The 12,541-nt window shown below is 44.3% G+C and overlaps 1 protein-coding gene across 7 annotated transcripts in view; it reads right to left on the reverse strand.

Moving 5' to 3' along the window:
* The window catches only part of rimbp2a (RIMS binding protein 2a), a 45,105-nt gene extending 35,056 nt beyond the window's left edge, over positions 1–10,049 (reverse strand). For 3 of the 7 annotated variants that reach the window (XM_047329570.1, XM_047329567.1, XM_047329565.1), the window contains exons 1-2: positions 9,683–10,046; positions 8,999–9,142 (exon numbers count right to left, since the gene is read on the reverse strand). In XM_047329570.1, coding sequence (XP_047185526.1) covers positions 8,999–9,142; positions 9,683–9,709 — 171 coding nt within the window. In that variant the 5' untranslated portion in view covers positions 9,710–10,046. Of the gene's footprint in view, positions 1–4,822; positions 4,929–8,998; positions 9,143–9,682 lie in introns of those variants that run through there. The other 4 variants (XM_047329563.1, XM_047329564.1, XM_047329566.1 and 1 more) reach the window with 4 other exon arrangements.
* Positions 10,050–12,541: the final 2,492 nt, after the last annotated feature.

Below are 12,541 nucleotides of genomic sequence, written 5' to 3' on the forward strand. Positions count from 1 at the left end.
TCACTCAATCCAGCCCTGCCCTTGGTGTTGAGTCCACCCAAGACCTCTGTCCTGGGTTTAATCATTCAAGCCCTGCCAGTCACAAAACTGTAGGGGAGAAGAGGCGAGAACAGAACGGAACAGAACAGCAACACGGGCAAAAGACAGGTACAATTTAGGTGAGAGAAGTTAATTGAGAAGTTATTTCTGGTAACGGACAGAACGAGCCAGAGAAAACATTGTGATCAGGAGAGAAAAAGAAGCTTAAAAAGGAAGGGAGGGGGGAAAAGGAGGACAACCGGAAAAAAATACCGGGGACGATAGGAGTTAATTAGTGACGTGGCTTTAACAGGCTTTTATCAGCATGTTACTTTGCTAAAGGGGCTCACCTTGCCTGGCAAGTGTCAAGATGAAAGTATTTCTGAATATGAGGTTTTTCAAGGGGCCTTTCGGTCTGCGACATATTTCCGTCTGTGTGCCACAACCATAAACAACATTGTATGGCATGGGTCACGCTCCTTTAATGATATCATCCAGAGGACTCGCTACACTCGTCCTCAATTGAGACTCACAGATAATTATGTGGACGGCAGATGAACAAGAACAACCACGTTGTAAAAACCTGACAGCCTAAAAATACATTTGTTCTATATACGTTAAGAAGATTATCTGGTTAATTAACAAGAGGCCGAACAAACTGATACTGAGTGAATCGGATACAAAGCAGCCAAAGTGAACCAATGCTCACGAGCTCACCATTTATTTCATGAGATGGGGGGAGAAAGTACACCACTTGCATGACAAGATATATTAAGTGCTGCTCACAATATTCTTCACTAGACTGTATATGTATTTAGACTTCAATCAGACATCCATTTACCACTGACATTCCCTCTCTTCCTCCTCTCACTTTCCTTCTCTGCCCCACCCTCTCCCGTTTGCTTCTTCCCTCTGCAGTGCTCTGTGTCTCTCCTTTAATACAACTTCTGTGTATCTTGAAACGCTGCCAGGAAATGTGGAGGAGGAAATGTTCCTTTATTGTTTCCCTCTCTGCTACCCTACGCTGGCTAGATGACATTAACACTTATGCCGTGTATATGCTAGAAATCAATACAGAGCTAACTCATATCCAGGCATGTGTTCTCCAACATACAAAACAGGGGCAGGGGTGAGGGGAGGGGATGACAGGGTTGCTATAGAAACTGTTTTTTTTCTTTCAGGTATGGAGTGTCAGGATGATAAAAAAAGAAGAAGCAATGAACTATCACATTAAACATATCTGATGTTGAAAAAGTGTAAGCCTGCATACAAGCACCGCAAACAAAAGCACTCTAATTGAATCCCCATTTAAACCTACAGGATGAATAAAGGGGCAATATACTGAAGAAAAACAGTGCGCACACACACACACACACACACACACACACACACACACACACACACACACACACACACACACACACACACACACACACACACACACACACACACACACACACACACACACACACACAGCAATAAAAAACTATATAAAATACCTACACACAGAATACAAATACCTAATTGGCCTATAAGCGACGTGGGTTGGAAAAAGCTGCAGAGTAAAGTAAGTGTACGCACGAATTGAAACACTCTGTTAATAATACAGTGAACATGTGGTGGAGGGGGTTGAATGAAGGCATGTAAGCTGGCGTAAACCTGGAAATTTGTGTCTGTGTGGATGAAAAAGTACACGTGTGTACATCCGTTTATTGATATGTGCTGCCACGCCCCTGCAAAGCCATGTCACTATAGGTATTTCAGTGCTTGTATGTCCTGAGGAAAATTCTGATTAGCCAAGGAGGCCGTCTTTTGACTGCCAGACTCCTTGAAAATGAAAAGGCAAGTTTCTCCCCCCCCCACCCCCTCCCGCATATCTCCTTCACCCACTCCCTCTCCTTCTTGCCCTCTGGCGTCCAACTGAACATCAGATGGCACAGCCAACCGGTCTAATGGAGATGAGGAAGAAACCGGGGAAAGATTTTCCCCAAATTTTACAACCTGGTGTTGCATTCAAGGGGTACAGAGAAAGGAAAGGACTAATGTTACTATTGTAAATGGAATGAAAAGTGATATCCTTCATGCAAAGCAAAATCCTGTAAAATGAGACTAGGCAGAACTGCACAAATTCTCTCTCTCTCTTCTGCCATATTTCACCATTGCTCTCGCACCTATACACAGCCATATATTCAAACATAAGTGTGGTGCAGGCATATGAGCCTTGTAGGCTAACTCACACACACACGCACACACACGCACACACGCACACACGCTTGTTTTAGGCATGTGCTGTCACTCCCCCACATTCAACACAGAAACTAAAGTGATTACTGAGTGACTGACAGAAGAACGAGAGCTTTGATGTTTCTCTCGTCTCAGCAACTAACCTGATACTTCCATTCAACCCATCAAAGAGACGGGTCTCTGCAAATGTCACACATGCTCCATGTGCAAAATGTGATAGGGCAGAAATGTTCTACTGTCATTTAAGATCTTTTGCTGAAAAGCAGAACCTATGACTTTTAATCAACCTTGCTGGCTGCTGTTTTTTATGCTCATAATTTTTTGATTATTATTTAGATCCTTTCCGGGCCAGAAAACACAGAAGCTCCTAAAACGCCTCGTCAGTAGTCCGGGCGATGCATAAGGCACACCTAGTGGCTAGTGTGACAAGCCCCCAACAAAGCCAGGTACAGCGGGAATGGAGGCCAACACTTCCTACATGCGCTGGAAGCCTTTGTCCAATCACGCCAGAGTGGGCTTAAATCGGTAGGGGGGCCTTAAAAAGACAGGAGCTGCGGGAATGGACAGTATTTATAGAGAACATTAGAGCAGGTAAACCTTCTCGAATAATATCCTAAATTGAAATTATGAACTTGAATACAAGAATAATATGTGTGGGATGGGTCTATAAAGCCATTCCCAGCCAGTCTTCCAGTCTGATAGATAATAATCAAGATTATCAACTATCTACCATCAAGCCTGCTGTGCCCACCCTGCATCCATACCAGCTAGCTCGTAGACAACCAAGTCAACAGCCTGCCTCCCAGATGACTAGCAACCAGCCTGCTAATTCCCAGCCTGACTTTCAGTTGCCATCAGGTCTGCTGGCCATCTGCCTTTTCTTGCTCCAGCATTGACCAGCTTCCTGTCAAATCCTGACCCAGAAGACTTGAACCAGTCCCCTCTCTGGGAAATTCGCCTGACTATCATTCCGATGTATATCGAGGGGTCTGAGCCCCAGCAAGGAAGCATTGGGTTCACAGACACATCAATTCTCCAACTCCAAAAATCCTCAGCCGTCCAACTAAACACTGTAACACAGCGTCATCTGACCAGGGCCGTGATCGACACCCCGTCAGACCCCGAGTTGGCCGCCGTGCCCGAACGTTACGTCTGTTCCTACTTTGGGGTCTCTGCCAACTGCGAACCCATTGAACCTGGAGTCTACATCCCTTTTAATATACAGCCTATGGTCCTTGCCCTCATAAAGCCTGCTCCCGGCTTCCAGTCAGCGTTTTCCGGCCAACACCTGCTCCTGATGCCCAGTGGGAGGCCTTTCGGACTTGATAGACTCTTGGTTAGGACATTTGGAATCTGTCCTTTGAGACAACCCTGCTTGAACTGTGTTTCATTACCTGTTTTATTTTGAAATTACGTATCTTTTGTGTCTGTTGGTTGTTCGACGTTGCCTTTTCGATTTCCCTGCTCGGCCCAATTTCCTTCACCAGATCCACCTGTTACAATTACCCTGGTCTTCCTTTATTTGAGGTATCACCTCATTCTTTGTCAGTTCATCTGTTCGGTTCTCTGGCGTTTCCTTGTGCCGCCGTTTAGTTACAGTGTTCCAGAGTTATTGCCTGTGGTTCTTGGTTCCCATAGTCTGGATACCCTGCCTGTACTTCAGTTTCTCCACCCCTACCTGTCTTTCTATGAGTCTGCATTTGGGCCCCGCAATCCTTTAACTGCACCACCATGAGTGGGTTAATATTCATCACCAACACCTGGCAACCCCTCAGCAGGAGAGGAACCAGGAAAAGCTCAGGTTACCAAGCCAATAGCGTCAAATCACACACACACACACACACACACACACACACACACACACACAATCATTTTGTTTGACAAAGCACCAGACGTTTTTCTCTCTCTCTCCCCATGTCTCTAAATGACCATGTGAACATGTGACTACATATGTCACGTTACAACAAAACGTTACAACGACACTCCTAAAATCCAGGGACACATACACATCCTCACATGCACACACTAACCTTTTCCAGGCACAGACACACCATTAAATCCTTTCACCGTAACCCCACCCTCCACACACACACACACACACACACACACACACACACACACACACACACACACACACACACACACACACACACACACACACACACACACACACACACACACACACACACACACACACACACACACACACACACACACACACACACACACACACACACACACACACACACCTCTCCAAACAGGTGGCTCTGCTTCAGTCAAGAAATGCAGAAGGTGGATGTTGCATTTCCCTTATAGAGTCCCGGAAGAGACAAAATGTACCAATCTTCCTCTCCTCTCCACCTCTCTGTGGACGTCCGTCTCCTCCTGCAGCAGCTGCACAGGCAGCTTCTCCCCAGCTGCTTGGCGATGCTAACGCTGTGCACTATATATAGGACTCAACAGAGCTAAATCAAACACTAACACACTGGAGCCACTGGTGCAGAGACAAACAGCAGCGGTAAAGAGGAGGCAGAGTGGTGATGAAGGGATCATCATTTACCGTGCGTGATGGCTAACACAGGAGCATCTTGACGGAGGTGCTGCTTACTCCTTCTTCCTCCTTGCTCTGATCTCCTCCCTTCTTCCTTGCTCTCTCTCTGGGTGGGGAATTGTCAAACGGCTGCAGCAGCATCAGTAGCAGCTCCGGGGCCTGCGTCTCTCTCTCTCTCTCTCTCGCGTTCCTCCGCCCCCTCCACACACACTCTCTCTTTCCTACTCTCCCATCCCTCTCACTCTCTCCCCACCCCCAAAGACCCTCCTCCTTAACACCCTTCCTGCATCATTTTCTCTCTCTCTCTCTCTCTCTCTCCCTCTCTTCCTCTGCTCAATTTCCTGCTCTCTCTCTTACGCTGTACGCGTGTGCAGTGAGCTGCGGAAATCCACTCTGTTGAATTAATCAGCCAGCTCCACTGTTACAACCATCAGCTACATCAGTGGGCCACTGTTCGGCGAAAAAAGGTATCACTGCCAATGGGAGACGGACATCTTGGAGTCTGGCTAACAAATAAGGATGGTTTATTGGAGGGCTGCCCTGTACAACCACAGCCTGCACCTTCCAGCATGTCTGCCGGATTGAGTGAAATGACTAGACTCTCCCTTCTTTCCCTTGCTCTGCAGTGCCTTAATCAAAAGACAATTTGGATGAGTGCGTAATGTCTGCGTATCAGTGGTTATTTAAAAAGTGGTTTTGTTACTCTAATTTTCCGGGTCTTGTAATCCCTTAGGAGTGGTCCTCGTCGTCTTCGTTTATTGTAAAATTACTACAAACAATTGAAATTGAAATAATCAAATACATGTAGTTGGGATGGAAAGTTAAAGGGGCAGTAAGCGATTTGAATCCAATGCTGCCGGTTCTGTGTGGGTGCAGCCCTGGCTCTGTGTGTGCAGTTTGTAAACCTCACTCCCCGACACCTTAAGAGACGTGCTAGCGACAGACGTTACTACTCAGTGATTTTGGTCTTGTGGTAAGCGAGTCCGTCTCCCATACCCGGGGATGCGGGTTCGAGCCCCGACCGGTGCAGTCAAAAAATCAACAACAACAACAACCACCTTTCTCCAAAATCGCTTACTGCACCTTTAAGTGAATAGAAATTGTAGAAGTGCATTTCAGGATCAGTGAGGGAAACTATGACGCTTTCAATGATACCAGCTTCTGACTGTGGCTTGAGTTTCTTGTTTTCTTGAGTAATAATCATCTCATAGGGACATTTTAAATGACACTGGTGTTACCTAATTTCAAAATCTGTCTGGAACGAACTCTCAGAAAATGTCTGAAAATTTGATTATGGGGTTGGCATGGCTTTTCCCTGATGCACTACATCAAATCTGCTTATATTGATGCAGCCATGAAGCTGCACAGGCCAGACCATTGGCCACAGTCAACTTCTCTGCCTGGATGTCGGTAGTAAGGAGGTTAGGACAGGAAGTAGGAGGGGCAGACTGATGGAGACAGAAGGGAAGACAAGTGCACACACACACACGGTAGAGACGGTAGAGACTTACAGGAGCGAGGGAAGGAATGAGGCAGGAGAGAAGGGAAAAGCTGACAAATTTTTTTAAACACAAAAAGCATGAAAGAGGTTCAGAGATGGAGATTTGATGGAGCACTATGAGCGAGTACTACCCCAGGCAAACTAATCTGCTCGCATGTTCTTTCTGCTGGCTGTGTGAGCTGCTGCACTGTTATCTAACAGATCCCACTGACTATGGGTTAGACCTTGCTGTTGTATGAGTTTTTTATTTGAAAAAGAAAAAAAATTAAGTCAAATGGGCACATTTCACTGTGCGTCCTATTAATTACAGTGTTTGCTGGGTGCTAGATCAACACATCTGAGGGGGAATTCTTACTAGAAAATGTTTTTTTCTGTAATGCAGACATTATTATAGTTGAAAAGTAACTTATTTTGAAGGGATCCTATGCGCTTTTCGAAACCTGATTGACTAGTTTTCTCTTCTGAATATTTGCGTTGCTCAAATCGAACTTCATCCATCAGCGGTGAGAGAAACACGGCACGCTTACTTTGAGAATTTCACAAAATTATTTTTGAGATATTCTTTTTTTCTTAAGCTCACTGTGCTTTGCTTTGGCTGTCTGTAGTTGTATGTATGTAACAAGACGACAAACAAAGCACTGGGGGGAGGATAATGTAGTTGTGCCATCTGAAGGAACACAGAGATAAACTCAATTAAGGAAAGAATAGAAAGCTGAGCCTAAACACACCCTGTCTAATATATGTTGTTGAAACAGCCTCGTGCGTCAAAACAATGTGAATTTCCTGACTAGCCTGTGGGTGGTGGCAGTATTATTCCAGCTGAGTTGTGTTACACCACACTGGACTATTATTAACCCTGGTTTGTCTGTGCATCTTTGATTAGGGGGAGTTCAAATGGAGATTACTGGGTCAGACAACGCGGCTATTAGGGGGTATTGATTAGACGCTGTCCCTCTTTGCACTGGGACGGCCCATATCATCATGAGGATTTTCATCTGAGCGGGCCAGCTGCTGGCAGTACACAATTGTTGCCATAGGGATCGGTGTCCAGGGAGACAGCTGCAGCCTTTTAGCAGCAGTCACACAGCACACAGAAGGTCATTCTTTACCTAAGGTACCTTTCTTCGACTGTCCATCAGAGATTGTTTCCAGGCAACTGCGCCGAAGCTTTCTTTTTTTTTTTTCCTCTAGTAAGTCCACCTTCTCAGTGCGTTTTCTTGCCATTTACGTAGCAAAACACAGACGAACAAATGAAATGGAACAACATGACAACAGAACCCGGCAGAAGTGCACCATGACATTCATCCACGACGATACAACAACAACTGGATGAAACGGTGTGAGGTGGTGGATTTTAGGCATTTAGCTGTCAGCCTGCTTCGGCACTCAAACAGAAATATAAAGCGATAGAGTTGACCTTAAAAGTGTCTGTCTTATTTTTCACATTTCATTTTTTTTCAATGCTCAAACACGAAGGATTTGCTTTAGCAGTATACGCCCCCCCATGTCCAACTGACACACACACACACACACACACACACACACACATGCACGCACGCACGCACGCACACATGCACGCACGTCTATAACATTATGTTGCTGACTACTTCATGTTAATTATGGTAAAAAGCAGTAGGGCCAGCCCGTTTCTTTTTGGCTGTGAAGAGTGACAAAATCTCCCACTAGGCAGGGTGACATTAATTCCACTTCAGTAACAGAAAGGTAAGAGAAGGGAAAATACTAAAATGTTTACACTGTTCTGTTATTAAAGTTATTTCTCAGCTCATACAGTGAAAGTTTTACACATGATGGTTCTTCTCAGCGGTAGAAACTAAGCTTGATGGCACAAAGCATGGCTAATTCTTCACTTGTACTGTGTCTAGGTTTCTGTTTATACTAGTGTTTCAAACATGAGCTGTTTATACCACATCACTGAGGAGATGGCGACAATGCTCTCAATCATAACCCAAAGGAGTGGTATGAGAAATTATTTTAGAGTGAACTGAAACACTGTTAATATCCGGCTTGTAAATGCAGACTGCAGCACGTGGGCTTCGCTCTATTTTACTGAAAATAATTTCGAGTCATTGAGGCAAATGAACGAAGCAGGCATTACGCTCCGTCGGTTCCCGTCTACCAGTCTGTCCACAAACGGGCGTGTTGCCGAGACAACGGCTCACACGCCTTGCCATCCGAGACCACCTGGGGGAGGCCTCCAAAGAAAAATCACTACGCACACAAACGCGTGCATGAGCATACAGCGCAAACAAATGTGTGGCACCACAAGCACACACTCCCCCGCAAAATACAGACCAAAGGACATACCCCCCTCCTTATCCATTCTACACCACATTACACATGCGCACATGTCATGTGAGCGTGTGTGTGCATAGGGCCACGTGAGTTAACCGTTGCATCCTTGAAGAGCAAAAGCCGCAACAGGGACTATACTGCGATGAATTTAAACACCGCAAGTACCATCTCAACGGCTTCAAATACGGATGAGAGTTATCAGTAAACATGTGTTTTGTGCTCATTTAATCCGGTATTTGCCGGCAATAAAAGCAGACATATCAGATGTTGAGTGATTAAACAGCAAAGAGTGACTGAGTGTGTCTGTGTGAGGAAATAAAAAAAGAAAAGAAAAGAAGATCAAACTCGGGTGGAGAGAGAAGGAAGTTTACCAGTTTCCTATACTGCTGTTTTTCTTGGCGAAGCGCGGCTACCTCAAGCTTCAGAGCTTGGTTTCGCTCTTCCAGCAGTCGAAAGCGGTTCACACCGGAGACCGAGAGGCCTGTGGCTTGCTGGGATGAAACCTCAAACCTTGACTGGAAGACAAAAAATGTGGAAAAATGTGGAAAAATGACCAACATTAAATATTTTGTGTAATTTTACAAGACATCCTAGTCACTTTATGAGGCTGTCCGTACATTAAATATATGTATATTAAATGCTAATGTCATGCTATTGACAGTGTTAGAATACCGATCATCTTAACAACATTTTTGCCTGTTAGTTTTTGCTGATTAGCAAAATAAATTGAAACCCACTATGGATCTCATGGAATTTTGTATTTATTTATATATATTTCACTCGATAAGTGCCATCAAAGGAAGTCTGGGGATCATCAAATCCATTCAAACTTGTCCTCTAAGGGCCTTGAATATTTGAAGAAATTTCAAAGGCAATTCATCCAACAGATTTTTACATTTTCAGTCGGGACACAAAGTTTTGGACCATCCAATCGACCAACAGGCTTACAGGCAAACCGATCAGTCTAGAAATTGCATACTGTGTACACTGTATTTGCACTTGATTAATATAAGTAATAAAAAAAAGGACATAGTCCTCCTGTCAATCTTGCTTACATAGATGCACTCGGGTATTAGTTCCATCCCGCAGGGTCAGTCACAGGAAAAGGATTACCGGACCTGAAAATAAAGCCACTACTGCAACAGGTTTTGAGCCGCAGCAGGATTTGCCAGTCAATGTTTTTTCTCCTTGGAAATTTTCTTGATGGAGTAGAGTAGCCTTTGAAACTGCATTTTCACTCCCTCGAATCCTCCATGGAAATATACTGCATATCTGCAAGAGGCAGGCTGGAAGCTTCTCTTGAGGTCTGTGGACAGTTTCTTTTATTGCTCAGTTAGTCTTCCTTCGTGCCAGACATCAATTGGTAAAAAAAATTTGATGGCACTTTTTAAAGTTCACAGTTGTCTTCTTTATGGAAGAGGGTACTGCTCTTGTTGCATTGCAGATAATGGAGGAATCTGTAAGGAGGAAGCTGATTTAGGATAAATGGACGCAAACTCTGCCTATGCATCCTGAAATTAAAGACACCCACCCAAGGATACACTTCACTGTTTTGTGTTGAAAAACTTTTCCCTCAGTTCATCTCAAATTCCATTGGGTACTCGACTCTAGTCTGTCTTTGAGTGATATAAATGTATGAAATGGGAATAATTTGGAGAGCAACAATCTGAAATCCCCTATAGGGTGTAGTCTTCCGATTCGCCTCCTATAAAACCACACTTAGCCAGCCCAGCAATTCAGCTATTAACACAGCTATAAAAGGAACACATTATCACCTGAGAGGAAAGAAATCTGCGCAGTACTCTGAAGCCTGATCCCATTTAGCTTTTCACACCTTTATCTCTGCTCTCATTCTTTCAACCCCCCGCCCCCCCCCCCCCCCCCCCCCCCAAAATTACCTTTTTCCATTTAGAGGAAAATTAAGGAAATGGGGAAAGTGTCTGTCCACTGTTTTCTTTGAGCACTGTGCAGATTTGTTTTACTTGTAGTAAGCCCCGACAGACCAACAGATGGCTCTAACATCGGTTTTTCATTCTTCTAGTATATCAATTATCATGTTAACAGAACATTTGGTATCTTGTCAGGTCCACAAAAGAGCTCGCACGCGAACATACAGATCCTTTGAGCGCACGCCAGACTGCCACCCTCCACAAACACGAATACTAACAACAAATTTGCAGGCAACATATCAGTTTACCCTGACAGCCAAAGCAAGCGAAGCCAGTGTGATGAACCTGCCAAGCAGACAGAAAGACAGCCAGGTCCACCTGCTAATGCAGCAGACCTGCCAAGCAGACGAGCCGTCAGGCAGACCCACCAGAGGACTCTCCAAGAACAGACAGACAGATGGACAGACATGCCAACCAACCGGTACTGTTGGTCTTACACAAAGCCATGTTCAGTTTGCCTATTTAGAGCAAGATATTTGTGCATATAGACGTCACGTGAGAACTGATTTTTGAGTCATGTCGACCAGAAAACCACTGGTGTAAAAACTGAATGTGAAATCAAAAGAATCAAAAGACCCCTTGTTATGCCGCTGTAGCTTGATTACACTGAACCAAACAATGGCAGCATGATGCAGATGCCGTGTGTGATTTTACATGTCCAGATTCAGCGGCGTGACGTGTAACGCAAAACCGAGTCGGCGGTTCCCCATAACAATCCAGCTCAGTTCCATTTATCAAAGCTTTTGTACAGAATGCCGAGGTGGAATAAAGGCACAACATAAGGCTGCCGTGAGCAGGGTGGCGTGAAAACGGTTTTGGGGGACATTACAAGTTCAGTCCCCAATTCAGTCAGTCAGGATGACTAATGGCACAAATCTGGAGGCTGTGACTGCAAACAGTCCCGAGTCGTGCAGGGCCTAATTGTGCCATCCGCGTCATCCTCGTACTGGAGGGAGCTGCCAAAGTTGCCCTGACAGGAGCTGCGTCAAAGACGGGAATTGTGACGCACTCGTGCAACACAGGAAATACTGACATCATCTCCTGCTGAACGGGAGCCAGAAGAGGAGGAATTATAAGCAACAGAGCAAAAAGGGAGAGAGAAACATCCTGGGCCAAAGCAAGCCTTGTAATTCAGTGTGGACAGGTAAAAGGTGTACTGTACGTCCAGAAATGTTGTGGCAGACCTACACCACTGTGGATGACCTTCTAATACCCCAAAAAACAAATAATATATACTGACATGATTTATTCAGGTAAGATTTAATTATTTGATAAGAAAGTGCACACTGGGCAAGAGAGAAACATGCTGTGGCAGATACCTTCAGACCTTATTTGCATCAAATTAAAAAAAATGATTCATAATAAAAAAGTTTATTATTAGGTTTTAAAATCCTATAAATTGCTCTGATCCAGAGATGCCAAGTGGTTTATTTAAAAAATGCTTGTTCTCTATGTATTCCAGTCTTATTCAATAAGTGTCCAGGGTCCAGTCTAAAGAAAAAGACTTTCTTATCTACAAGTGAAGTTTTGACTGGAGAAAAAGACAGATCTACAACAGCGTTTGAGAAATATTGAAGGGATTTGCCGGCCTCTTATGGACACTGACTTCAAAGTACTACTGGCACTTACAAAATACAGCCACAAAAAAAATGTCTGAGGGAACCCAAATTGACCGAATAGGGATTTGATAAAAATCTCATAGTCATATTCCTGGAAACAACTGGTAAAATCCTACAAACATAACTTTTTATTTCGTAATTATTCTTTGAAAACGACATCAGCTATAGTAATTTATTTCCCACTAGCGGGGGGGGGCAGGGAGCTTAATATCTAAATTGTCTGACGTGTCGACAACACTGAATGAATAATCCATTTCAACTGATGAAGTGTAGGATGGGGTAACAGTTTATTAAGTAAAGCAGATATTGTGGGAAGCTATTAAGATCTTACAGCATATAATTATGT

Source organism: Scophthalmus maximus, chromosome 20 (assembly GCF_022379125.1).
Source record: "Scophthalmus maximus strain ysfricsl-2021 chromosome 20, ASM2237912v1, whole genome shotgun sequence".
In the NCBI taxonomy this organism is placed as follows: Eukaryota; Metazoa; Chordata; class Actinopteri; order Pleuronectiformes; family Scophthalmidae; genus Scophthalmus; species Scophthalmus maximus.